This window comes from Hipposideros armiger, unplaced genomic scaffold (genome assembly GCF_001890085.2).
Source record: "Hipposideros armiger isolate ML-2016 unplaced genomic scaffold, ASM189008v1 scaffold_349, whole genome shotgun sequence".
NCBI classification, from domain to species: domain Eukaryota; kingdom Metazoa; phylum Chordata; class Mammalia; order Chiroptera; family Hipposideridae; genus Hipposideros; species Hipposideros armiger.
In genome coordinates, this window is record NW_017731699.1 from 1,524,669 (window position 1) to 1,549,408 (window position 24,740).

General features: G+C 46.7%; 2 protein-coding genes across 4 annotated transcripts in view; one reads left to right on the forward strand and one right to left on the reverse strand.

The window, feature by feature from the left end:
• The window catches only part of CASQ2 (calsequestrin 2), a 65,670-nt gene extending 55,569 nt beyond the window's left edge, over positions 1-10,101 (forward strand). Inside the window, exons 9-11 of the mRNA XM_019661451.1 lie at positions 5,027-5,127; positions 7,029-7,103; positions 8,676-10,101. Coding sequence (XP_019516996.1) covers positions 5,027-5,127; positions 7,029-7,103; positions 8,676-8,903 — 404 coding nt within the window. The 3' untranslated portion in view covers positions 8,904-10,101. The remainder of the gene's footprint in view (positions 1-5,026; positions 5,128-7,028; positions 7,104-8,675) is intronic.
• Positions 10,102-22,105: 12,004 nt separating this feature from the next.
• The window catches only part of VANGL1 (VANGL planar cell polarity protein 1), a 54,549-nt gene continuing 51,914 nt past the window's right edge, over positions 22,106-24,740 (reverse strand). For all 3 annotated transcript variants that reach the window (XM_019661466.1, XM_019661468.1, XM_019661467.1), the window contains exon 8: positions 22,106-24,740. In XM_019661466.1, coding sequence (XP_019517011.1) covers positions 24,480-24,740 — 261 coding nt within the window. In that variant the 3' untranslated portion in view covers positions 22,106-24,479.

Consider the following 24,740-nt stretch of genomic DNA (forward strand, 5'->3'; position numbering starts at 1 on the left):
ATGATTATGATGAAGACGACGACAAGGATGATGGTGCTCACTTACTGTGTGCTTGTGCGACACGGACAACCTCCTGTGGGAGGTGCTCGTTCTAATCCCATTTTATAGCCAAGGAACATGAGACCAGAAAGACTGACTTGCTGGGAAGCCGTGGAGCGGGAGTAAGCTGGGGTCTGTCTGGCTTCCCAGCCATGCCCTTAACTGCAAGGCCCTACTGCAGACTTGTGGACCCCCTCAGAGCTCCAACATCTGAGTGACAGTCAGCTTGCCCGCCTTCCTCTCTGCTGTCCTGCACTACCCGCTTCCGCCTCACATCTGAAAGACCCAGATAAATAAGTTCAATTGCTCGCTCAGGATCACACGGTGAGAGGCACAGGGGACAGGACACAGGAGCATAAACTTCTCGATGGCTCACCTGGGCACTGTCCGTTGGACCACACTACCCCCCTCAGGCTGCCCCAGCCAGCTGCAGGCTCTTGAGCTTGTGTTATGCTCCTGCAAGGTCATGGGCGGTGGGAGCGAAGCCAGCAAGAGAAAGGGAGAGGGGAGTGAGAAGCGAGTGGGGCCCCTGGAAGCTTGGGAGCCCAAATGACGAAGAAAAGTCTAACTTCCTCCCCACTGTCCACTGATGTTCCCAGACTTGGAATCTACGATTATGAATCTACGATTATACAGCAACAACAACAAATGCCATCTGAGTCACCTGGGTCCCCCAAGGACTCTTCTCTGGATGTTCTGACATTCCAGCCGAGAGTTTGTGTTCAAGGGTTGCAGACAGTGTCTGCTCTGTGGGCCCTGGAGTAGAATCGCTAGGGCTCTGCTGCAGGGAGCCCTCATCCCACTGCCCGGGGTAGGCCTGGCTGTGAAGGCCGGTTGCGGTTCCCTGCTCCTACCCAGTGCCCTGTGTGCTTCCTCCTCATCCTTCAGAACCACCCCCCATCCCCCTACCCTCACCCCCACCCCCGCGTTAAGAATGCTGCCTGAGCTGCTGTTTGACAGGTTTGAAAATGAACGTCTCTCCCCGGTCGCCCCCAGATGTGTCTGCATCAGCCTGACATCTTCTTTATAACACTTGATGAAAGGTTCGCAGGGTGACGTTTCTACATGAGCGCATGCTGGATGGGTATCCTCCAAGGGCGCTGGGAACATTAGCACTAACAAGCTGGAAAAGCAAGGACAGGCTGCTGTCTGCGTGGGGGACACAACCAGTGACAGACGGGCCCTGGCGGACGTCTCCTAGCCCTGTTCCAACCGGGCGTCCACGAACAGCCTTGGGTTCTTGTCAAATGTGTTTGAGACCCATCATCTCAACTAGGAACGCTAACTACTTCTTTGCGCTTCCAAGTTTAAATATGGTTTATCAGATTTAACATTGGGTTCTTGCTAAATGTTGTTCCAAGCACTCAGCACATTTAATCTTCACAACAACCCTACGGGGTAGGTACTGTCATTATCGCCTTCCCCCATGTACAGACAGGAAACAAATGTGTGGAGAAGTTAGATGACGTCCCCAGGTCACATGGCTAATATGTGGTAGAACTGGGACACAAACCCAGGCAGTCCAGCCCCAAGCGTGGGCCCTGTACCCACCATCTTATGTTCCTCTCCATCACAAAACCATGTCATCTGACTTTTTCACCAATTCTGAGACCTGGGTGCCAGGAGAAGACAGCAGAGGAGGACTGTGGGAGGAAAATGGCGGAATGTTCAGAAGTCTCATGTGCCATCTCGGGACCGTGGGGCCCACACCACGTCCCCCTGTTCTAACGGGTGCCTGGGTGACTCTGCCGTGTCAGGGGATCTCCCAGCCTTGTCTGTCCTCCTGAGGCTCCCAAAGGGCCCAGCTTCAGATACCATGATGCTGCTTTTTGAGAATTCCACATGTACTGAGTGGGCTCCGGCCTGAGGACCAACCAGGCTTTTCTGCAAGAGAACCTGAGAACAGTCACCTGCCCTACACACCTTTGGGTCCCAGTACCTGGCCTTCAACCTGATACGTTATAGGCACTCAGAATACACCGGCCCGAAGACAGAATGAATTCTTAACATCAGTGAAGGATGAATGTAGTAAAAATCAATTAAAATGAATAAAAGGTTCATGGAGTAAGGGAGGGAAAGAAAGAGGACAGAGAAAATCTTTAGTCTCTTCTGCAAGTGCCTCACATAGTAACAATATTATCCAGGAGCCCCTGAGGTAAGGAGGCAGTCCTTCTCTCCATTCCGGTCGAGGAAGGCCAGACAGGTTAAGAGACCTGTACCTGCTCAGCATCTGCAAACTCCAGACGTGTGATGTCCGCCCGCCCCCACGCCCCATCTACTTACCTGTGTCACCTGCCACATGAGCAGCAGCAGGACTGGCCCTACCAGCCTGGCTCCATGAGCCTAGATCTCTCTCCAGGAGTGAGACCCTGAGTCCCATAACTCCATGTGGCATGTCATCATGGAGGGTCCTTTCAGTGTCTTCACGGTGAGCACAGCCAACTCCCCAAGGATGGGGCCAGGAGGATGGAGAAAGGGCAGGTGGGCAGAGTGCTATGGGCCTGTTACTCCTGGGCCGTTGCTTGGTGTAAGACACATGTGTCTCTGCCGAATGGAGTCCTGGCTCCTGACATGGCTGTGACTGGCCTGGAACTGGTCCCCAGGGCTTGGTGCAGTCTAACCCCACTGGCCCCTCGCTGCCTGGGAAGGAGGACAGCATAATCACCGGGGTCCCTTCCCACAAAGATGTGATTCCCAGAGGATTCTTGCTTGCTGTGGGAAACCTGGCTCAACAGGAGCCCTCGGCCCGAGGTCACGGGATCTCAGGGTCCCAGCCCACGTGGCAGGGAAGGAGTCACAGTTCTCACAGTGCCAGGCCCCTCTTCTTCGTTTAGATTGGTCTCTGAGACAACAGGCACACTCGGGGACGACCAAATGGGCTGTGGTTGTGGGGAGGATGAGGCCCAGGTTCAGGTTAGGAGGCAGGCAAGGGACAGTCCAACTGCCCAGGGGAAGGCAGAGGCCCCACCAGCCCCATGGTGCGCCCCCTCTGTCCCCTCTGGCGTCAGCCCTTCTTCCCTCATCGTGACGCTTCCACACTCAGTTTCCCATCAGAAAACTACAGCGTTGTCTTGTGTATTGAGCTTTCATTCTGATCAGAATCTTATCCTCTAGAACACTCGTGCCCACACAATTCCTCCCTTCCCTTTATGTTCGTCCCTTGCGCCTCAGGTATATCTTCTACTTGAATTTGGGTTCGTGTTGAATGTCATCCATCTTGAATTTCTGATTTGTCAAGGTCGCTTTTAAATTTGGTTCTCATCTGCCAGGGTCCTGGCAACGTCACCTCCTTTATGATCTTCCTTTTTCTCAGAGCTGTTGAAAATAGTCACTGAAAGTGTTTCGGAAGAATTTCCTCCTTGTGGTCTGTGTATTCGGATACATAAATCCACAGATAAGCCAAGTGGCACCATATTTCCTGGTGACACAGCAACGTGCCCAGCAGAGTGGGATCCATGGTGTCCAGGGGCAGCAGCCAATGGCACTCTGGAGGGCTTGACCTTCTCAGCCACACCTGCAGAGAGCAGGAGGAAGAAGCCAGCCCCACCTCCACCCCAATCCTCACTGAGGGTAGATAATGAACTCTCAAGCTCAGGCATCTGTCACAGATGGAAAGGTCAGCGGGCCACCCTCCTTTCTGCAGGAAGGGGCTGCAGGCCATCAAGACCCTCTCCTTTCCTAGCAGTAGGTCTGCTTTCCAGGTAAGGTGGCCTGAGGGGTCTTGGTCTGAATCTTTAGAGTTAGCAACATTTAAAGTGGCTACACCCACTCAAAGCAGAGCTGCAAAGAACAGTCTGCATTTTGCCTGGAATGTATTAGGAAATGAGGAAGTTCAGAGAAAAAAACCTTTACCCAGAGGCCCCAAGTAGCCAAACAAAGGCTAGAGTGCCTGGAGAGAGGAAAGGCTTGCTGAACAGGGACTGCAGAGAGGGGCTCAAATTGGCTTGGGACCCCCTGCAAAAGAAGAGAACCTTTATAAAGAAAGGGCAGTGGCCATGCTGAACTCCTAAGCAGTTGGTGAGTGGCTTATAAGGTATACATTTCAGGCTACAAATTCACCTTATGTAAGAAGTAGAACTTGATTGTCTAGAGCTGAACGTACATTTTACTACGGGATGGCTGGTTCTGACAGTTAATGATGTCCCCACCGCCACCCACCGTCCATAGAGGTCCGGTGTCTTGCTGGTTCCCAGGTGTACATCTGGTGAGAGCCATCATCATCCAAGAGATTCTGGCATAAACGTTTATGCCACAAACATTTATGGCACAAATTTTATGTTCCCAGTCCTTTAAGATTTAAGATTTTAAACAAACAAACAAACAAAAAGTCTGTGCTCTTGAAGCTCACCAGGCATGTCTCTGCTTTTCTTATGAGTCATCCGTCCCCCGGGGGCAATGCATGGTGCTGACTGAATAGGGGGAGGGGCAGAGCACACAAGGAAATAGTGAGGGAGGGAGAGAAATCCATTTACTAACTCAAAACCATGAAGCCAACTGTAAATCCGAAGCTCACATCGTTTAAAGGTTTTAGGAATTCCATGTTATAGAAAACTCAGGCTATGTGTCTTTGGTTCCTAGAGCAAACGTTATGGGAACGCTGAGGGATAGCAAATGATGGGTTTTCAGAGATGGCACAGAGCACTGAGGAGCAGGCAGGGGTCCCCTGCTCTGGGACAGAACTTTCTGCCTCAAGGCTGGTCAGTTTTCACATGCAGATTAGCAGAGGGAGCTTGGCTTTCTGTGACAAACCAGGCACTTCCCCGTGAACTTCTAATTTCTTGATTAGAAATTTTTATTGTTTCCTTTAAATAAGCTGCTTTGTGGCTAGAGTTCTCATCTGACTCATGTTATAGAATAATCCTGTAATTGAGGGTACGCACCAAACGGCTTAAGAAACGCTCGTGGAAAAACCGCACTCTGGGTTTTTGTGTGAGAAGCATTGTATACGCGGGGGTTACTCAATCTTCTTGAACCTGCTTCATTTCAGATGGCTACGAGTTCCTGGAGATCCTGAAACACGTGGCGCGTGACAACACCAACAACCCTGACCTGAGCATCGTATGGATCGACCCGGATGACTTTCCTCTGGTGAGTGCCTCAGGCCAGAACCCCATCCTGAGTCACCTTCACAGTCTCGTGTGTGTGCAGTGTGAGAGCCTGATGCATGAAGGAGGATGTGAAATAGGAGAGGCACTTGCAGTAATCCGGTGGCCGCCCCCGTCAAAGTGGGAGACCTTGACCACTGGGGCAACAGTGAGCTGGGGGCCTGGTGCTGATCCTGGCGTGGTTAGACTTATTGTTTTCACTCCCTGGAGACCAGAGGTCCCTCTCTGGGGCCCAGACAAGGGAACTAGGTGAAATTTTTCTGCCAGCGGCTCCAGAGCTGCCCCTCATCCCGCCACCACCCCGTGATATTTACGCTTTCATTTTCAGGGTGCCATCGTTCTGAGGCAACCTGACTTGTAAGTAATAAAAGCCAGACATGAACATTTTGCATTGAGTTAAGAACTTCATGGATAGAAGGAGCAGCCTCTGGGAGCGCAGGGACCCTGTCTGTCTTGTTCATCGTGGTCTCCCAGGTCCTAGCATCATGTCCAGCACTGGACTGGAATGTGTAAGAGCCATAAAGTCCAAACTCTTGCTAGTGTCAGCATTCAATGGCCAGAGTGCCTTGATTATGCTTAAAGACAATGAACAGAATAACCACAGCCCAGTCGTAATATACTCTACCGTATGCCTGGAACTATGGTAAATTCTTTGTATGCGTCATCTCGTCTAATCCTCTCAACAACCCTCTGAAGTAGGGACTATTAGAATCCCCAATGTTACAGATGAAAAGAATGACAGCTGGAGACATTAAAACTGTAAGTGGTAGATGTGACAGTAATGTGATGTCAGAGCTTTGTGTGTTAGTCAAGAGACTTTAGGTAGCTCTAACTGCTAATAATCCCTACATATTTAGTTATCATTAGGTTGTAAATGACAACTCTATCTTCTTCCAGGGTTTATCATTTGTTGGATAGGTCACTACCGGTCATACTATGATTAATTAGAAAAAAATGAGATTGTTTTAATGATCACAAGGGTTCCTGAACCCGCATCCTACCTACAGGATGAGTGAGTCAAAGGCAGAGATTTCCATGACCCCTGATCTGAGGTCAATGTCATAATCCTGGGTAATCATAATAAAATCATGGCCTCATAAGACTCTATATATTAGAGCTTTGTTTAGTTAGCCTCTGCCTGGTATCACTAGTTCTAGTTTCTCTGGACTATTTTGTTATACAAGCTTGCAGATGGTCTGCAGTTTTCATGACCTGCTCTACATGTTTGCCCTTGCTTTTTGCAAACATGCAAAGATTTTGAGGTTCCTGATGATCCCCAGTCCCCATGAGTCTATATATTTGCTTAGGGGACTTTCTACTGCTGAATATCTCCATTTCTTAGCCCAATGGCCCCTTACTTGTTTAGTCCTGCCCCAGTCCGAGATGAGTCCACATGGAACCCAAACCTGGCCAAATAAAGAAGCTCTCTTCTTACTTGTATGCCAGCTTACAGCACATCGCTCCTTTCCCAGCCACCTCATGTGGCAGAGTGGCACAGGGTAAGAGATTTTTAAATGGGACATTGAAAGGAGGTGGAGGGAAATCGCTCTTCTACCACACATAAACTATAAAAGAGCCCCAAATAATTTGGGAATCGACTTTGGACCACCTCTGTAATATTCTTCCTTACAGCTGTAGAAGCTTTTATAGTATATATTTTCATAGTTTGTGTTATAACATCCTTATTTTTTCATGCTTATTTAAAGGGCTTGAGGGCTAGGGCCAAGTCTTAAATTTACTAAGTGCCCACAGCTGTTTTGGAGACCTTTAACCAATGGTGACCTAGTTACTGTGATGGGATGGCAGGTGGGTCCAGCCACCAAAAGTGATTTGAACAGGGAATGCTCTCTGCCCACTGTCTAATTTTATTTTTTGTTGCCACAGCTTATTACCTATTGGGAAAAGACTTTCAAGATTGACCTGTTCAAGCCACAGATTGGGGTGGTGAATGTGACAGATGTGAGTATACCACATGGAAGCTTGCTCAGGCGCCCGCAGCCTGCCCTGTTTTCTGCCATGCAGCCCAGACCATAAGATCATGCCCAGCCTCTCATAATATGAGCAGGACCTTTTTCCCTGCCCAAGCTCAGGAAACTTGCCAATGTGGTCCAAGCCTAGTCTCTGAGCCAGTCCCAAAGTACGGCTCCATGGTTCTCTTCCATGAGCACATTTTCTTACTTATGGAGCCAGCTTGACCTGGTTCACTGTCTATTTGGAAATTTCCACCCAAGTAAACTCTACTGTATTTTCTCCCAATGCCTCAAACCAAGGTCTCTTTACACAAGAGAACCCATACCTGGAGCTGCCATTGCATGATGGGTGATGGGGCAGCTGTAGCCCAGAAGCCCATGAAGGCAATGGCCTGGCAGCCATGTCTGCAGGCAGGAGACCCAGCCTACAGAAGGGCAGGGAGAAAACCATGCGGAGGGAGGGGCTTCTCCGTGCCACTCAGACACCATTGAACGGAGGCGGGAAAGGCTAGTGAGGTGGCTTGGCCAAACAGGAGGAATTTTAGACCTCAGTCCAGACGTCTGGTACTCTGATACAATTTCACCATAACAACACAGAAGTGGGGACAGATACAACCAGGCAAACATGGACAGAAAGAGAAGGTCAGAGGATCCATTAGAGCCATAATTGATTGTGGTGGAAACACTTGTGAATGGGGGCCAGTGAGCTGTGTCCTTTTGAACACCTGTTGGTAGGTGTTCACTCACCTGGGGAATTCGACATTGATGTATTTTGTAAACTACTTTTGAAATTAATTACAACATGAATAATAATAATAATTTGAAAAAATTTGTCCAAGTTAAAACATTTTAACACTGAAGAGTAGCATATAAGGTGAAAAGCAAAAACATTTTCCACTGCCCTGACCCCATTCCTAATTCCATTCCCCAAGGGAACCATTGGTGGAAATATATATATATATGGTGTAATCAGAGGGGGGAAAGTACAAATACAACTAGAATTCATAAAAATGCCTGTTTTCAATGCCTCTGGGAGCTGCCCCATTCCTGGGCTATCTCCCAAGTCCTAGCACTTTCCCACAGTATGAACCTAAGGCTGGGGTTAGGGAGGGTGGGCAGGTTAGGGGAGGGAGTGGACTCTGCCAAGGCTGTAATGGTGACTTGGAAGGACTCTCCAGGATAGGGAGGCAAGGCACACATGAGGGGTGGTTGTGTGGGTGGGGAGGTGGCATCTCTAAGGAGGGATGGGGTTGGAGCAGCTGCCAGTCTTAGGGCTGGGCCTGGCCTACTCCACTACCCACCCTGCACAGCCCTGCCTCCCTCCCCTCCCCTTTGCACAGATTACACACACACACACACGGGAATACACTTTTCCTTTTCTGCTGCACAAATAGGATAGTACACGTACAATTCTACCACTTGGTATTTCCATTTAACCACGTGCACCCATCCGATAAGTGTAAGTGACCTGGGCCCCCCTCAGCACAGCTGCTTGGAAGCTTCTTGTCTGGCTCGCCCTTCATGCCTTCACTCACTCACTCATTCTGTCCCTTGTCTGTAGGCTGACAGTGTCTGGATGCAGATTCCAGATGATGATGACCTGCCCACAGCTGAGGAGCTGGAAGACTGGATTGAGGATGTGCTTTCTGGAAAGATAAACACTGAGGACGATGACAATGAAGATGAAGACGATGAAGAGGATGATGAGGACGAAGATGAGGACGACGATGACGACAGTGATAATTCCGATGAGGAGGATAACGATGACAGTGACGATGACGAGGAATAGCCCCGACTCCACATGGTTTTGATGACAACAGAATCACAGCTCCCCGCTTCCATACAGACAGCACAAGGTGGCAGCAAGCAGCCCTGGCCCACACCCAGCCAGTGCCTCTCCCTTTTCCAGCATCTCCTTCCCCGCTCCCTTCTCATCAGGAGCTGTGCAATTCAGCAAATTCCTTTCTAAATCCAGTCCACCCACTCAGCAAGGACAAGCAGGGAATTATTCCCGTGCTGACTGTCTTGATTGTCACGGAAAAGCTCTTGTTCTTTGACCATCCGCGGTCATGGCAGAACCGGCATCTGGCAGTCTGGGGAGAACTACCCTCTAACACCTCTATTCAAGTTTACTTCTCACCTTTGACCATGACAGTAACAGAATTGAGAGCTTGCTAACTCACAAGCACGGAGTGACCTTGTTATCAGAGCCCAGGGAAGACACACAATTCATTTAGCACCCATGCCTAGGACATCAGTTAGGATCCCTCTTACAGAAGGTTCAGCCTTGGAAACAAGTTTATAAATCAGCTTCTCTTGGCTCTATTAAACTTATTATTTTAAGTGTAGGTCAGACCATTGTGAACTCAGATCCAAGCCTCTGGATGGCTATTGAGAGCCTTGAAATGCATGTGTACAGATGTCATCATCATTTCTAGGGTGTTAAGAAACTGGGGTGGGAGGCTGATGTGCTCCCCGAACTTCCCTTTAGGTGACAAGTCTCACATAGACACATGGGGGTTGGGGGGACTGGAAGGATGAAAGGTTTTTCATTTTTACTGATGGGTTCATGTCCCTGATGGGTCAGCTGGCTAGCTAGCCTGAGCTGGGATCTGGACACCCCTTTTTTGTCGCTGCTGGTAAGCCTTCCCATTTAAAGTAAAGCTTGGTTTCTCCAGAGGTCAGTTAACTCTCTAGTTATCAGCACCCTCATAGCCGACCAGGACAACAATAGTTAGGAGTTCATAATGATGCTCTGAGGCACTAAAAAATGTCCTCAAGTGCCTTCTGAACTATCTAAAAGTTGTATTGTGTTCGATAGTGTTAGCGCTAAGTGTGCATTACAATGTTCTAATTTATTTTCTGTCTTTCAACATGTGTAAGACACTGCAAGTTCTTTGAAAATAGGGCAATCCTTTTATGGAATAACAGCTTATTAACTCTGTCATTAAAGTCATATTTTGAAAATATTGAGACTACCTTGAAAATCCTCTCTTGATTTTTCTGGTCCTGCTCCTTCTCTCTTGGCTCCTGTTCTGTCTCCTCCTCTGCCCACCCTTTAAATGTTAGTGTTTCACAGTATCTCTCAACTCGAACGTCTTACCAAGGTAGTATCATCCATGCCCAGCAGCTGTCACCTATGTGCTAATGACCTCCCAGGTCAGGTACTCTAACCTTGACAGGCTCCTAAAAGTGGGTGTTAGAGCCACTCATTTAATTGCTGCAGAACTTCTTGGTTTGGAAGTTACTTGCACAAGCACTTCAAACGATGTAACAAAACCCGAACCCATTACTTTCTCCCCTAAACGTCTCCTCCTCCTCCTCCTCTTTGTGGAGCCCCAGTTTGGATGAGTGATAACACCATCTATCCAATTGCCTAGATGACCCGAAGGGGCCCCTTCCCCTCTGTTTCCAAGGGAGTTTTGTGCATACCCCAAACCATGGCACTTACTTATTTGCATGCCTGTTCTTTCACTAAACTGTAGGCTCCGCTCCTTGGAGGCAAGGAGTTTCTTTATCTTCAGATCCCCAGCACCTAGCACTTGGTTCAGCACAAAGTAGATATTCATTAATTGAACTGATGGGTGAAGAATTGATGATCCAGAATACCTATAATTCCCCGCACTGCTGGATGTCAATGCTTACAGAGCCTCCTTATTTCTATTTCTCTCCCTCACGATACAAGGCAGACACTTCCCAAGCTGGGCTATGTTGCCGTGCAGCCAGGCCCAACCACACCGCAAATAACCTCTTGGGGAGGTAAGTTTTCAAAGCAATCTTTGAAGCTAATCTTTCAAATAGCCAAGGAATGTGGTCCATCGTGAAAGTGGTCTGTTTCCCAGCCCAGGAAAACCCCCTTGTCTCAGAGGCCTGAGTAATACGCATGAGGTTTAAACCACGTGGTTGTGCTGCTGCGTTAGAAGCACTGAGTTACACTGGTGCTGTCTGTAAGGAGTAGTGCTGTCCAGTTATTGGTCTACAACTTTCTAAGCTGGTGCTTATATTAAATGTTTGGTCTGTGCCTGGAGCACTGAGCTATTGCGTTACATGTATTATCTTGTTTAATCCTTGCAAAGCAAAGGTCTTAGGAGACAGGTCTTGTTTTTATTCCCATTTTACAGATGAGGAAACTGAATGAGACAGAGGCCTCAAGTAATTTTCCCAGGGTCACACAAACACTTTAAAGGAGTGTGAATGTAACTCTACTTTTACGCTTAAATCAAGGATTTACACTATATTAAATTCCTTAAGTTAAAGAGTCAAAGTTTTCATTTCTTTTTCTCAGTGTCCAAAGATGAGCTCAAGTGAATTTCCCATAATCCTTTTTACTGGGTAAGCCAAGAGGCCCCATCTCATTTCATTCTGGAGTTCATAATCAATTTAAACAGTATTAGAAATGTCAGCTAATTAGAACTGCAAGATTCAGTCATCCTATCAGGAAAAAATAATTCATTGTGTTACTAAGAACGCAAAATCATTTTCAATATGTTTCTTAAAAACATGAAAGGAGCTTGACTTTTTTGTAAAAAGATTGTATGCTGTCCGTGCCCTAGTTTGTATTGCCTGGGAAGTTCGTACCATTAATAATGTTACCAGTCATAGGTCACTGTGATTGACAATCCTGACACACCCAGACACACACATCTCTCTTAAATGCTGGTGGGTCCCGTGGCTCTGTCCTCAAGCTTGCTCTCACCAGGATATCTCAACCCTGCTCCATGAGTGTCAGAATCATAAGCTTATTTTGGAAAACACAGGCACCTGTCACCAGCCCTGAACACAATTTTAGGCTGGGGCCTCACCATCAACATTTTACAAAGAGTCTGGGAACTGACCTAAGCCAGGATTGGGAACCATTGCTCTTTCCACTCCCCTCGGTCGTCTCGTCCAGCCCGTAGCTTCCAGTGCCATCTGTCTCTAGCCAGGCCTCTCCTGAGTTCTAAACCCCTCACTGCAACTGTCTCCCCTGGACAGCTTTGTCTGAATATACCATAGGCATCTCAGATCAACACAGCCTTAAGGCTCTAAAGGGGCATCCTTAGAAAGTAGCCCTGTTGGGCCGGCCAAGTGGCTCCGTTGGTTAAGAGTGCGAGCTCTGAGCAACAGGGTTGCCAGTTCGGTTCCCACATGGGCCAGTGAGCTACACCCGAGATGAGCTGCCATGAGCTGCCAACAGGTGGCAGGATGGCTTGGCAGGTGAGAGCATGTGCTCCTAACAACAGGGTTGCCGGTTCGACTCCCACATGAGATGGTGGCTACGCCCACCCGCAAGTAAGATTGAACACAGCACCTTGAGCTGAGTGGCCATGAGCTGCCCACAGGCGTCGGAAGGAGACTGGACTTGGAGCTGAGCTAGCTGCACCCTCCACAACTAAGATTGAAGGACAACAACTTGGCTGTTCCCCTTCCTCAGTTCCCCAACACTGTTCCCCTCCTTCAATTCCCCAATAAAATCTTTAAAAAAAAACCCCAAAAAACAAACAAACAAACAAAAGTAGTCCTGTTTTCCTGAGATCTGAACCAACTGAAAGAATAGGTCCAAAATTCAGCAGTTCAAAACAACACTATTATCACAGAGAAGCGGTAATTTAGAGACCAGAGCTGAGGACAATGGGTTTCCCAGCTTCCTGCCTCCAAGTGCAGGCCACCAAGGGAACTGGATGTGCAGAGAGGGCCAGGCCATAGCCTCTCAGTGGTCAAGAATGGAGAGGGAGGCTGGACTTCATGCTAAGAAACATGAGCAAATGGCTGTGCCCACAAACCAGATGGAGGTAACTCTCCATCTCAGGACAGAAATCAGAGCTGGGCAAAAGGCCAACAGCATTTAGAGAAGGTCCTTCTTCATAAAAGCAGAGCAATGGGGAAGGGGCCTCCCCCTCCAACAGTGTTCAAGCCAGAAACTTTAGAGCCACTTTCTTGTCCCCCGCTCCACATCTGACAGGGGCAAGTCCCATCCTCTTTCCTTCACTCACTCTTACTGTGTAACCAAGGCTTTTACAGTCTCTCACCTGGGTTACTGCAAGGTTCTGACTGCTCTTCCATCTCCAGTCCAGCCTGCACACTGAAATCAAGTAGATATCTCTAAAATGAATAACTGACCTTGTTACACACATGCTTAAAATTCTTCAATGGCTCTCTATTCTCAATAGGTGTTAAAAATTTTTTTTTGAAGACTAAGGGGCCGACAGAGTGAGCTATTAATGGAAAGGTTTTTGACTGCCGAATGTAGAGTCCAGGCTGTGGGGTAGGAGGTTGGAGAGGAGAAACAGGGTAGGTCTTGTAAAACCAGAATTCTTGAAGTGCATCCCCTCCATCTGAGGAAAGCAAAGTCTGAGTTGTGATGATGCTGGCGATATCTGGACTCAGGATTAGAAAAGCACTGGACTAGCTGGGGTCTAGTAGCAGACACGGAGCGTCCATCTTGGAATGATGGTGTCCAAAGGCCTCATTTGGGATTATGGCACCCAGTTGTTATTTTAACAGAAGTCAGATCCGCACCACTGGCAACGAGCTAGGGGATCAGGTCCAAGTTTGACATGGGGTAAAAACCAATTTTCTTTTCAAGGCACTGGAGGTCTATGTGAGCTACCTTTTGTCTGACTTATCAGTTCTCTCTCTCATGACACCTCCCAACCACCTGCCCCCTCTACTCTTAGAACCTGAGGTTGATGGAAGCTACCTACCTGTTTAACATCTCCAAGCCTTGGTTCATGCTGTTCCTTCTACTGGAATGCCTATCCTACCCCACTTGTTCCTGCTTGGCTATGTTACCTTAAGGGTAAGGAAACATACACTCGATGCCTCTTTTCCATTCATGCCCCAGGCAAATTGGTCACCTCCTCCAAGGAACCCTCACTGTACTCCAGCAGAGTTCTCTTCCAGAACCTACAGTTTATTGTACTTTCATGTATATGTCTTCCTCCCTGTTAGTCTGAAAGTAACCTTAGGGAAAAGGCTTTGGCTGATTCTGTTCTATTCTCAGTGCCTATGTTCTGATAGGTAATTAATAAATCTTGTCTGACTAAATACTCTCTAAGACCTAGGCTAAGCTAATTTGACAGCTATTAGTACCATTAAGAATATGCTGGAAATTATTAAAAGTCAATCTTATTCCAAGAAGTTTTGGCAACATAGTGTCTGTCATCTGTTCAGATTTGCTTAGGCTAGCCAATTGCTAAAGAAATAGGAACACTGAATCTCTTTGGCTGGGGGAGAAAGTTTCCAGTGTGAATATTCTCTTTCCTCATGTTAGCAAAATCCCCTAGAAACATAGCCATGATATAAAGCAAAGTGGCGAGGGGATAAGAGCAAAGATGGAACAGAATGACCATAGCCACCTAAATTTCAGTTCACTTATTTTAATATATCTGCAGATCCAAATGTTTGCAAGTTAAAGACCCTTTTGAATTAATCTGGTATTTTATCAACCTGAATTCTCTAGAGCAGTGAGAACTAGAATTCTTAATGATAACCCTAGTATTCCATCAAATCCCAATGATTCCCCTAAATTAATTATATATGATTAGGTTATAGCCAATAGTGTCAGCATTAAGTGTGCCATCATGTTCTCATTCATTCATTCCCTCACTGAAATAGTCAATCAATGGAACTTGAAAGCCTGTTACCACACGAAGATCACAGAAGGCACAAATGAGTGGGTAAGGTGGGAGAGCTGAGCAAGAAGGTAGAAAAGGAAAAATGTTTAGAGCATCTCATGTCAGTTCTACAAATGCATCATCATTTTGTCTGAAATATTATGAGTTCCCAGAGCTGCAGTAATACATTCAGATGTAAACACAGAGAGTGCACCCACACGTCAAGTAGAGTTTTGATTGTCCATGTCAACATTAGCCTGTACAACTAGAAGATGCTTGCATGACACTTTGACACCAAAACGAAAAGACAAAGTCTCTCTTAAAGCAGAGATGCTGCCCATCCCCACCCACTGATGATGGGCCTTGTCCCTGGCCCTGGGTGAGCAGGCAGTGGCATTGTCTGATGCCATCCTGCTATTCCTCACTCCACTTCCATCATCTGATAGTTTATCATCTGATAGTCTCAAAACTCTTCTAAAATTCTATAGCCATATCACTGGTAATGAATGAAAAAGACAAGACTCTTTGGTTTACATCTATATACAGATTTCATCTCTTCTCTAGTAGAGTGTTTATGCAGGTATAAATTGCGCACATCTTGGCTGATGGCCCAGAAAAACAGCCTATCAGTGATCTATGCAATGAATATCTTCCAATCAATTGCTTTCTCTGACCTCTGTCCATGCAACAGATAAGAATTTTTGAGAGCTATCAGCATTATGTACAGGTGAAAAGATAGCTGAGTGGAGCAGAAGGCAAGCTTTAACATTTCTTTGTCAAATAGTCAAGTTCTCTTTAAATAGACCCATCTAAAATAAGGCATTAATTTAACTTAAATTACAAAGCTACTCACAAAAACAATCCAATATTCACCCCCCTCAAAACACGGTCTGAGAGTTTTTCCCCTCTGTATTTGATTCAAAGATCTTTTCTCCACTTGCCGATTTACTCAAAAGGCCTCTTTCATTTCCAAGTTTTAGAACCCAATAATTTAATTTTCAGTAATCTATTCATTTAAAACTCTCTTGATCGGTCAAGATGGCGGAGTACATAAACTCTGTGCTCACCTCCTCTCAGGACTACATCAATTACAACTAAACCACAGAACAACTATTATTGAGACTTGCCTGAAGTCTAACTGAATCAAAGCCCTGTAACTACAATATACAGAAGAAGCCACCTGGAGACCAATAGGACAAGGTTTCAGTGCTGGGGAGAGAAGTCCCCATAATTTCTGTCTGTGAAAATCAGCAGAGACTGTGGTTAAGTGAGACAGAGGGTGGTTGCACTTCCAGGTGCTCCTCTTAAAAGACCTGTGCACAAACTTAGTCACTGATGGACTCACTCGCTCTGAGCTCCAGCACTGGGGCAGCAGCTTGAAAGATGACAGGGACATACAGGGAGGAATTGAATTGTCTAGCTTCAGGGTGAAGGCTGGAGGGACAGCTTTCTCCTTGGAAGGAGGCTGGAGGAAGCCATTGTTTTTTTGTTGAGCCCTCCCCATCTGGTGTGCAGACGCAGGCAGATGTCATATCTGATTCTCCACCTTTCATCTGTCCCGCCCTAGTAATTCCCTGAGACCACCCCCCACCCAACTTTCCGGCACACCCAACCCACTTCCAGTGGCTTTTCCACATAAATGGCCTGCCTTGGCTTATGCCACAGACGTTCCTAAAATCTCTCAAAGGTTCACAAACACCAAACAAGCAGCATCTGACTTTGGCATGTCCCGTACCTCTGGATGAGCAGCCCTAAGCCTGGCATTAGCAATAGCGATAGCCGTCCTTGGTTCGCGAGTTGGCCTCTCAAGACACCTCCAAGTACAGCGTGGGATGCTGCCATTTCTGTATTGCTTTGTGGCTCATGCCAAGTGGCCTCAGGCAGGGCACAGACTGTGGCTGAACTTAGCCTGCAGTGGGTCTCCTCCCAGGAGGCCCTGGGCCTGGCAGCTCCCGTGACCAGCTTTGGACTGGGCAGGGGCATCACTTGGTGTCTCTGGGGACGACACACCCAAAGGGTAGACTGGGCAGGCACCAGAGCCCCGCTACAGTGAACCGTGCTCTGTACAGTCTGCCTCTGCACAACAGTTTCTCCACTGTAGTCACGGCCAGTCCTAATAACTAGTCAGCCTGAGGGGCAATCCCTTCCATTGATGTGCAAACAACAATCAAGTCTCAACTACAACAGGAAGGCACACACAACCACACAAGGGACAAACCTGGACTAGCCGGCTCTGGTGACCAAGGAGACTGTACCACTGGGTCCCACAGGACACCTACTACATAAGGCCACCATACTGACTGGGAGGCATAGTAGCCCTACCTAATACATAGAAACAAACACAGGGAGGCAGCTAAAATGGGGAGACATTCTCCTAACAACAAGGCTGCCGGGTTTGACTCCCCCATGGGATGGTGGCTATGCCCACCCGCAACTAAGATTGAACACAGCACCTTGAGCTTAGAGGCCACGAGCTGCCGACGGGCAGCCAGGTGGCAACTGGCACCCTCCACAACGAAGATTGAAGAACAACAACTTGGCTGGTCCCCTTCCCCAATTCTCCAACACAGTTCCCCTTCCCCAATCCCCCAATAAAATTAAAAAAAATAAAAATAAATAAAATAAAATAAAATATTCTCTTGACCGTAAAATGATTGCAACCTGTAGTTTTTGTTACAGTGGCAAATCTAGTTTCCTATTCAATCTACCCGAATTGTCTTGGGCTTCATAGAAACTCGATAGGTTGTCTTTCAAAGGGTATAAAAATCATGCAAGAGTGAAAATGTTCCCTAAAATGTAAAACTTTGTAGATGGACGTAATCACATGCAAACAAGAAACAAGATACAACTTGGGATTTCTGTTTATTTTCCAAGTTTTACAGTATAAAAAAAATGTAACATGTAACATGTTTTACAGTTCATTGGATGGGGGACCCAAAAGGGAACACAATGACTTGGATGCCAGGTACAGTCTGTCCCTCCGAGATACTAACGTTGTCACTGATGTTACAATGAGAGGAGGTTTCACAGCATAACCTTATGAATGTAGGTAAGCCTCCTCGTGCAGATAGATGGCTGCTGCCAGTGTCATTCTTCATGTACATGTTTGCAAAGTCCCAGTAGAGCCCACCACCCAGTTTGTGCAGGAAATCCCATGCAGACTTTATCATACACATAGGGTGATACCAAGTAGAGGCTGGTTAGCAAAACTGGCCCTCCTGGTTACCAAGTGCCGTACTGACTAATAAGTGAGAACATAAAAGACCCCAGGCCACATCTTTGCACAAATGGTTATGGCTCCATCAGATAGAGACAGATGGTTTCGTCCCTGAACTTTCTGGGTTGACGCTGGATTCTAAATTCAGAAACGTACAGTTCTTTCAACACAAAAGCAACTGTCCAGTAAACCTCTCTGAATTAGACCTGGGCCAGGCCTCTCTGGCCCTCTCGCTAGCATTCTGGTTGAAGAAGTGGTCATCCCCAAGGCACGTTACGTTCACCCCCAGGGAGCCAGTACCTACCCCCTGCTCTTATCCTGGCTGGACGCTTTATCTAATACTTATAAACAACTGCTTGGAAATCATATTTGGTTAATTGTGTCATCTTTTAGGGGCCCCAGAGGAGTTTGCTATTTAATTGAAGCCTACAGTGAGTCTATTATAAAAATAAGGAATTCTCAACAAAGTTTAAATTTTCTTGTACTCCCTTTAAAAAAAACCAGAGTGATGATCAACATTAAGTGAATATTCCATTATTTCTATACCTCAGGAGTGCTATTTCTATAACCTGGCCCGTGGAAAGGCAATGACACGCAACTGTGAAAATTCCACACAACATGAGTTGAACTAGACTTGTCACCCGCAGATCAGGTTCCCAGGTTCCCTCATAAATCTCTGAGCAACATTCTCTGGTCCTCAGAGATGTAACTTCCCTAGGTTTTGGGCGTTGGGGGGTTTAGAAGCTCCTAAATGATGAGCTCCATCAGAATGAAATCTCATGTCACACGGGAAAGCTCAGATAAATATAAACCCACACAAATCTAGTCCAGACAACTGTACATTCAAATATGTTTATCCAAATATTCAGTGCCAAAAGAAATACCAAAGACATTCAAGATAAAAGCCTGGGGGGTCGTCACATTTGTCCCCAAGGCTTAAGATAAGAGTTTTTCTTCTACTGAGGACAGAACACTGATGTTTTCAAGCTGAGAGAGACATAGAAGTTGTAGTTCTTAGCGCCAAGTTGTCACTGTGCTTGTGCAGGTGTTAGGAATCTGTTATTGTGTTGGGAACGCTCTAAAACAACCCATTAAAGAGACTTATTTTAAGGTGAAACAAATGGGATTATCTAAGAAATAAGACAAGGCTTGGTAAAAGGGACTCACAGAGTCCTAAAATCTCATTGTATTCAGTAGTTTTAGCTTTCTTTTCTACCCTTTGAAACTTGCCCTAATTCCTAATGAGTAGCAATGCTGAGTGGTGTGAGTGCCGGCTTCCCTTTCTTGTCTTCCACTGAAAGCAAACAGCAGGAGAGGAAAAGGTAGTTTATGCACGGCTGAACCAAAACAGACTCCGGAATAGAGAAAAACAGCGTTTTTCAGAGTCCTATTTTATGTCTGTTCTTTAAAACTCTTTGAGGGAAATCAGTGGATGCAAAGAGCCTGCTGAGAACATGTCAGGGTGTGAGGCCAAGGACTCCAGCTCCAAACCTCCCAGCCGGGTCTGCAGGCAGTCCCTTCCGCCCCAAACGGGGACATAATGGTGACATAGCACGGGAAGAGGCTTCCTCAGCTCAGGAGGAGACCAGCTCAGGGCCTGCGCACCTCCCTGTGACCAAGGCCCAAGGCGCAAACCTGCCCAAGCCAACAGGGAGCGGCAAAGGCAGAGGATGGCTGTCAGAGCAACAGCCCCCGGGTCTTACAGCAGGTGAGAAACTGGCAGTGCTGGTTTTCCTGGGGAGGTGGGGGTGGGGAGGCTTCTCAGATACTTTTCATTGAAAATTCTAAGAAATCTGCAAACTCGGTGGGGAAGCTCCCAATGGTGCTATACCTGTGGGGCAAACCCAAAGTGAAAGAGATTCCACCGCCAACGAAACCCCCAACCCAGGTTCTGATTCAAGGTGTCCTCAAATCCCTCCCCTACATCCCAAAATGCCAAATCACTTAGATCATACCTCAAGGTACAGTGACAGAGGGATTGGAACCAAACATTAGATGTGCAATTCCATTTACTAGCCATGAGACCTTGGGCAAGTCCATTCCTCTGAGCATTCTTTTCCTCACCTGTCAGTTGAGAGAACCCTACCTTAAAGCAATGTAAGGAAAGCACAGTTGTCTAGAACAGTAACTAACATATGCCTGATAAATATGTGTTAGGACCCTTCTCTCTCTTCTTTGATTAGAATATGTCTTGTCAACAACGTAATCTGAAATCTAAATTTTCTGACCATCCACTTGGTGAAAGCTCAATGCAGTGATTTCCACACAGGGTTTAACTAGCTCAATTCACTACTGCACGGAATACCATCCAAGAACTGTGCTATGGGCGTAAGAACAATTCATTATTTTATTTATAATGGAATATGACCACAAGGTTACATAGCAGTAAATTCACAGTAGTGATCAATTTTTTTTGTAACAAGATCCATAAAGCACAAAGGTTCCCCAGAAACGCTTCACATCACTTTACAATCACAGGGTCTCTGCTGCAGAACTATTTAAATATTGTGTTACTATTTCTGTGCTACTTTCAGTAACCAATCTTTTTTTTTTCCTCAATGAAGTTCAGCTTTTAAGTTATATTGAGAAAAGACAGTAAGGCTTCCAAGGTAATGAAGTTGGAGCAGTAATTATCCTAGAACTTGACCTTTCTGTCTCTGTTTCTTGCTGTTTGCAGGTCAAATGGTCTTGAGACAACAGTCTCATGGGCCCGCCTACAGGACAGCAGGCTCCGATAGACATTTCTGTGCTAAAGCCCTTTACTCCTGGGGAGGAGCCAGTGTAGCTGAGGGAAAGGGATAAAGGAGGGGAGGAAGAAGCCACCGGCTTTAGAGTCACTTCCCCAAAGATGGGTGTGATTAGGATACCTCTCCAACATATGGCATACGTACTACAGAAACACATACACCTTCATGCATATAAACACACAAGTTATCTACGGAGATACACACCCATCCGCTACAGATAACACAGACGTTCAGATGTCTAACATATAAACATGCTGTCCATCCGGTAATATACACTCGAGAGAAATGCTCATATACACGGAAGCACATAACCACAAACAAATATGCACCTGTTTGGGAAGCCTTACATAGCAGGACCGAGATAGAAGAGAGCAAACTAAGGACCTGATTTTATTGGTTTCACAGAGAGGCGGGAACACTCCCTCTCCTAGGGGCAGGGGTGAGGACGGGGAGGGGAATAGATTTCTGTCAGCCCAACAAGCTCGTGGCGTGCCACAGAGCTACAGCTTTATCTAAATCCGTGCACTCAGAAGTGAAGAGGAGATACAAGAATGAGGGTACTCGACTACCACCGACTATGGTGAAGAGCAGGGAGCACCTCATCCCTTTCGGACACACACCAGCAAAGCCACAATCTCCCCACGGAAAAGGAGGTCCAAGCTCCGGCAATGAGCTGCAACACGACACACACACACACACACACACACACACACACACACATACACACACACGCACGACACATGTCTTTTACCTTTTACCATTTGCTGTACAAAATTTGTCCTGTCTGTAGATTTGGAAAGAAAGGGCAGAGAGGGAGAAAGGGAGATGATGACAGCTGGGCAAAAAACTGATCAAGCATTTTCTGTAGGGTTTACTTTATGATCTTTAGCAAAAGTAGTACGTTTTTCAACTTAACTGATAAGGCAAAGAATGGATAGGCTACAACACCTTAAAATCTCTTCCAACTCTAAGAATGCAGACTTTTAACATTCAGTTCATGGATGATTAAAAATGGTCATTACTTTCAAAAGGATGTACTTAAGGACAAAAGTTATGTACTGGTTAAAACACCGCCCGGCAAGAGAGCAACCTCAGATATGTTTTGCTCATTCAGTTCTTCTACTCTCTAACATGTAACGTTCACATTTTAACAACTTAGGTTGAAAGTTATAGAAAATCTATAAACATTTAAGGCAAATGAAATCCTGTCTCCTCTAATGACCATATCTATACCATATTCTCCTAACCCCAGGGCACAGTTATCCCCTTTTAAGAAGAATAGCCTATCGGTTCCAAGAACTGAAATAAAAACGCACTGTGTTCAACTATGGGATGCAGCTTTCTGAAACCTTAAACATTTTAATGCCACTTACATCGTTCCCACTGCACCAGTAATTCAAGCTAGGAAGAGTCTGAACGTGTAAAGCCTTTATAAAGATCCTGCATTTTATTTTGGTATTCTTCCAAAAAGGAGTCAGTACAAAGTCAGTGTAAAAAAATACTGGTACTCAATTTAAAACAGAAACAATAATTTCAGAAAGTCTGACATTGTCCTATGCCAAGACTGGGCAAGGGAGAAAGGGGTAGAGAGAATATATTCCTTAAGTTAAACCTTTCTTCACCCTGCTGGGGTGTATACACCAAAGCAAACAATCCACCTTAACCCCTTCTGGATGGGTAACTTCAGACAGGGTTGAAAACACAGGATTTCAGAATGCTGACAATGAGCGTCATTATGAACCATACGTATAGACTTTTATGGCACTTCTACTGCTGTGTTCCTGACGCAGCAGCCTGTGACACATTTAGTCTGGGACATTATTACCTTTACGCAGCCAAAGTCTTATAGACATTTACCCTCCCTTGCCCTATCTCCCAAAATATATTTCCTGAGAAAGACATCATCCTAAGGAATGTGCAGTTTGAAGGGACCTACAGGCAAAAACTAAGAGGGAACAAAAAGCACCATGGTTACATGGTGTGTGTTTTTCTATCAACAGAACCATGTAGTTAAATATAATAGTACATCTTGGCTCCACGCCGCTCTGACTGGTTTCCCCTTCCTCCTTGCCCAACACATCTTTTTTTTTTACCTGAAGGCTGTTGATTCAAGAACACTATTTAATTTTTCAGGTACAGATATATTGCAAATATCCAACACCAATTTTGATTTAAAAAATGATACACTAACACTACGCCACCCGTGGAATGCATAAACCAGTAAGGTGTATGGGAACACAAAGAGCATTTTAACAGTGTCATCCTTGACTAAAGCAAGGGAATGGTACCCTAATTTCCTGGGAAAAGCAAGAGTGAATACTTTGGAAAGGTGTGTTGTAGATATAGGAAGGCCAACAGAGGCACAGGGGACCCGCCCCAAGGTGTCAGGATGTGGCTCCTCAGGGAACTCCCCTGCACTGGGCTCCTCTAGGACGGTCCCCACCCACAACCCAGGCCAGGGGAAAGCTCACAGCAACCAGCTGCATTTAAGAAACAGATCATGGATGAATCATTCTGAGCCCTAAGACTGGCTCCCTACTCTCCTTCCCGCAAACTCTGCAGTTTGCCCATTCTTTCTCCTCACTTTACCAAACTCTACAAGCATTTTCAACACCAGGGGCTAAACACGCCCTTCCCTGGTAGTAAGTGGCAGAGGTGACGAGTTGCACAGTGACGGTGGTCAGAAATCAGAGACTGGACAGCACCAGCTGGCACTGCAGTGGGCACTGTTTGGTCTCCCACTGCTGGCAGCTTGCTGTGAAGCTTTGGGAGAAATGAGTCTCCAAGCTGAACCTGCCAGTCCCAGAGTCACAGTGTCAGTCTTCCCCCTGGTCGGTGGGGCGCAGGGGGGAGGAGAGGTGGGACGGGAGGGCTCCCGCTGGGGCCTAAAAGGGACATTCTAGCTGGCTTGCCCTCCCCGCACGCTTCCCTCTGCAAACAATCTGTGGGACCACCTGAGGCTGTGCAGAGCCTAAGAGCACATGCGTAGAGCCAGATCCCCAGCAGTTCTGAAGAAGGCTGGGCTTCCCTGGCCAGCGGCCAGCAAGCGGGTTGTGTGTATGTGCGCATGTGCGCGCACTGGGGCGGGCTGGATAGGTGGAGCCAAGCGCCAATCACAGGGTTAGCAAAGGGCTCTCCCGGCCAGTAGGGAAGCAGGGTCACAAACAGGGCAGGCAAGTTTCCTTTTTGGGAAAAAAACCCAGATTCAAATCATTAAGCTGTCAACTGATAGTGCACATTTTTTTTTGGTTGTAATCCTTCTCTGCAGAACCTAAGGCAACAATGAACAAAGATGAGGCCGGCAATTCCAGAATGGCACGTGGATCCTGTGGGTGATGTGGACCTGGTCATCTACATACACAAACACGTACGGGGACATGTTGCGTCTGGTTTCCTGAACCAGAATACACGTGTGTCCCCTAAAAGTCTACGAGTGGGTCGACCAGACGCAAGAGGAGGGTGGGGTGCTGGACGAAAGGCAGGGTCTGCTTGTTGTAAGGCAAAGCTCCCAAGAACCACCAGCTCCGCTTTGGTTACAGCTGTCGCAGGAACGCCCGGGGCCCGCGTCTTGAGAAGTCCCATACACAACAGCCAGATGTCCTCAGTCACCTTTTCCCGGGGCGGACAACCCCTGCTTCCTTCCAAATAAAGTGCAGGTGGTCAAAGGACACTGGTCTATCATCTGCCAGCCTTAGTCAGCAACGAAGAACAATTGAAAACAAAGATGCCCCTCTGGTATACATATATATATCTCTATATATATTCTTCTTTTTTTTTTTGTTAATAAAGCCACAAATATAAAACTTTTAAACTGACGTCTCAGACTGTAAGCGCAGGACAAATTTGTGAGATTTGGGGTCTACGAATTCTTCCGAGAGCACGATGAATGGAATTTTCTTCACATTGACGACGAGGCTGAAGTCCAAGCATTTGAGGACGAAAACCATCCCATCCCGTAAGCCGTTTGTCACAGCCTCATCACTAACGAGTCTCCACTGTGTGGACAGCCAGCGCTCCTTGTCATACTGCAGGGTGGGGCCTGCGCTGAGGTAACGTTCTAGGAAGGC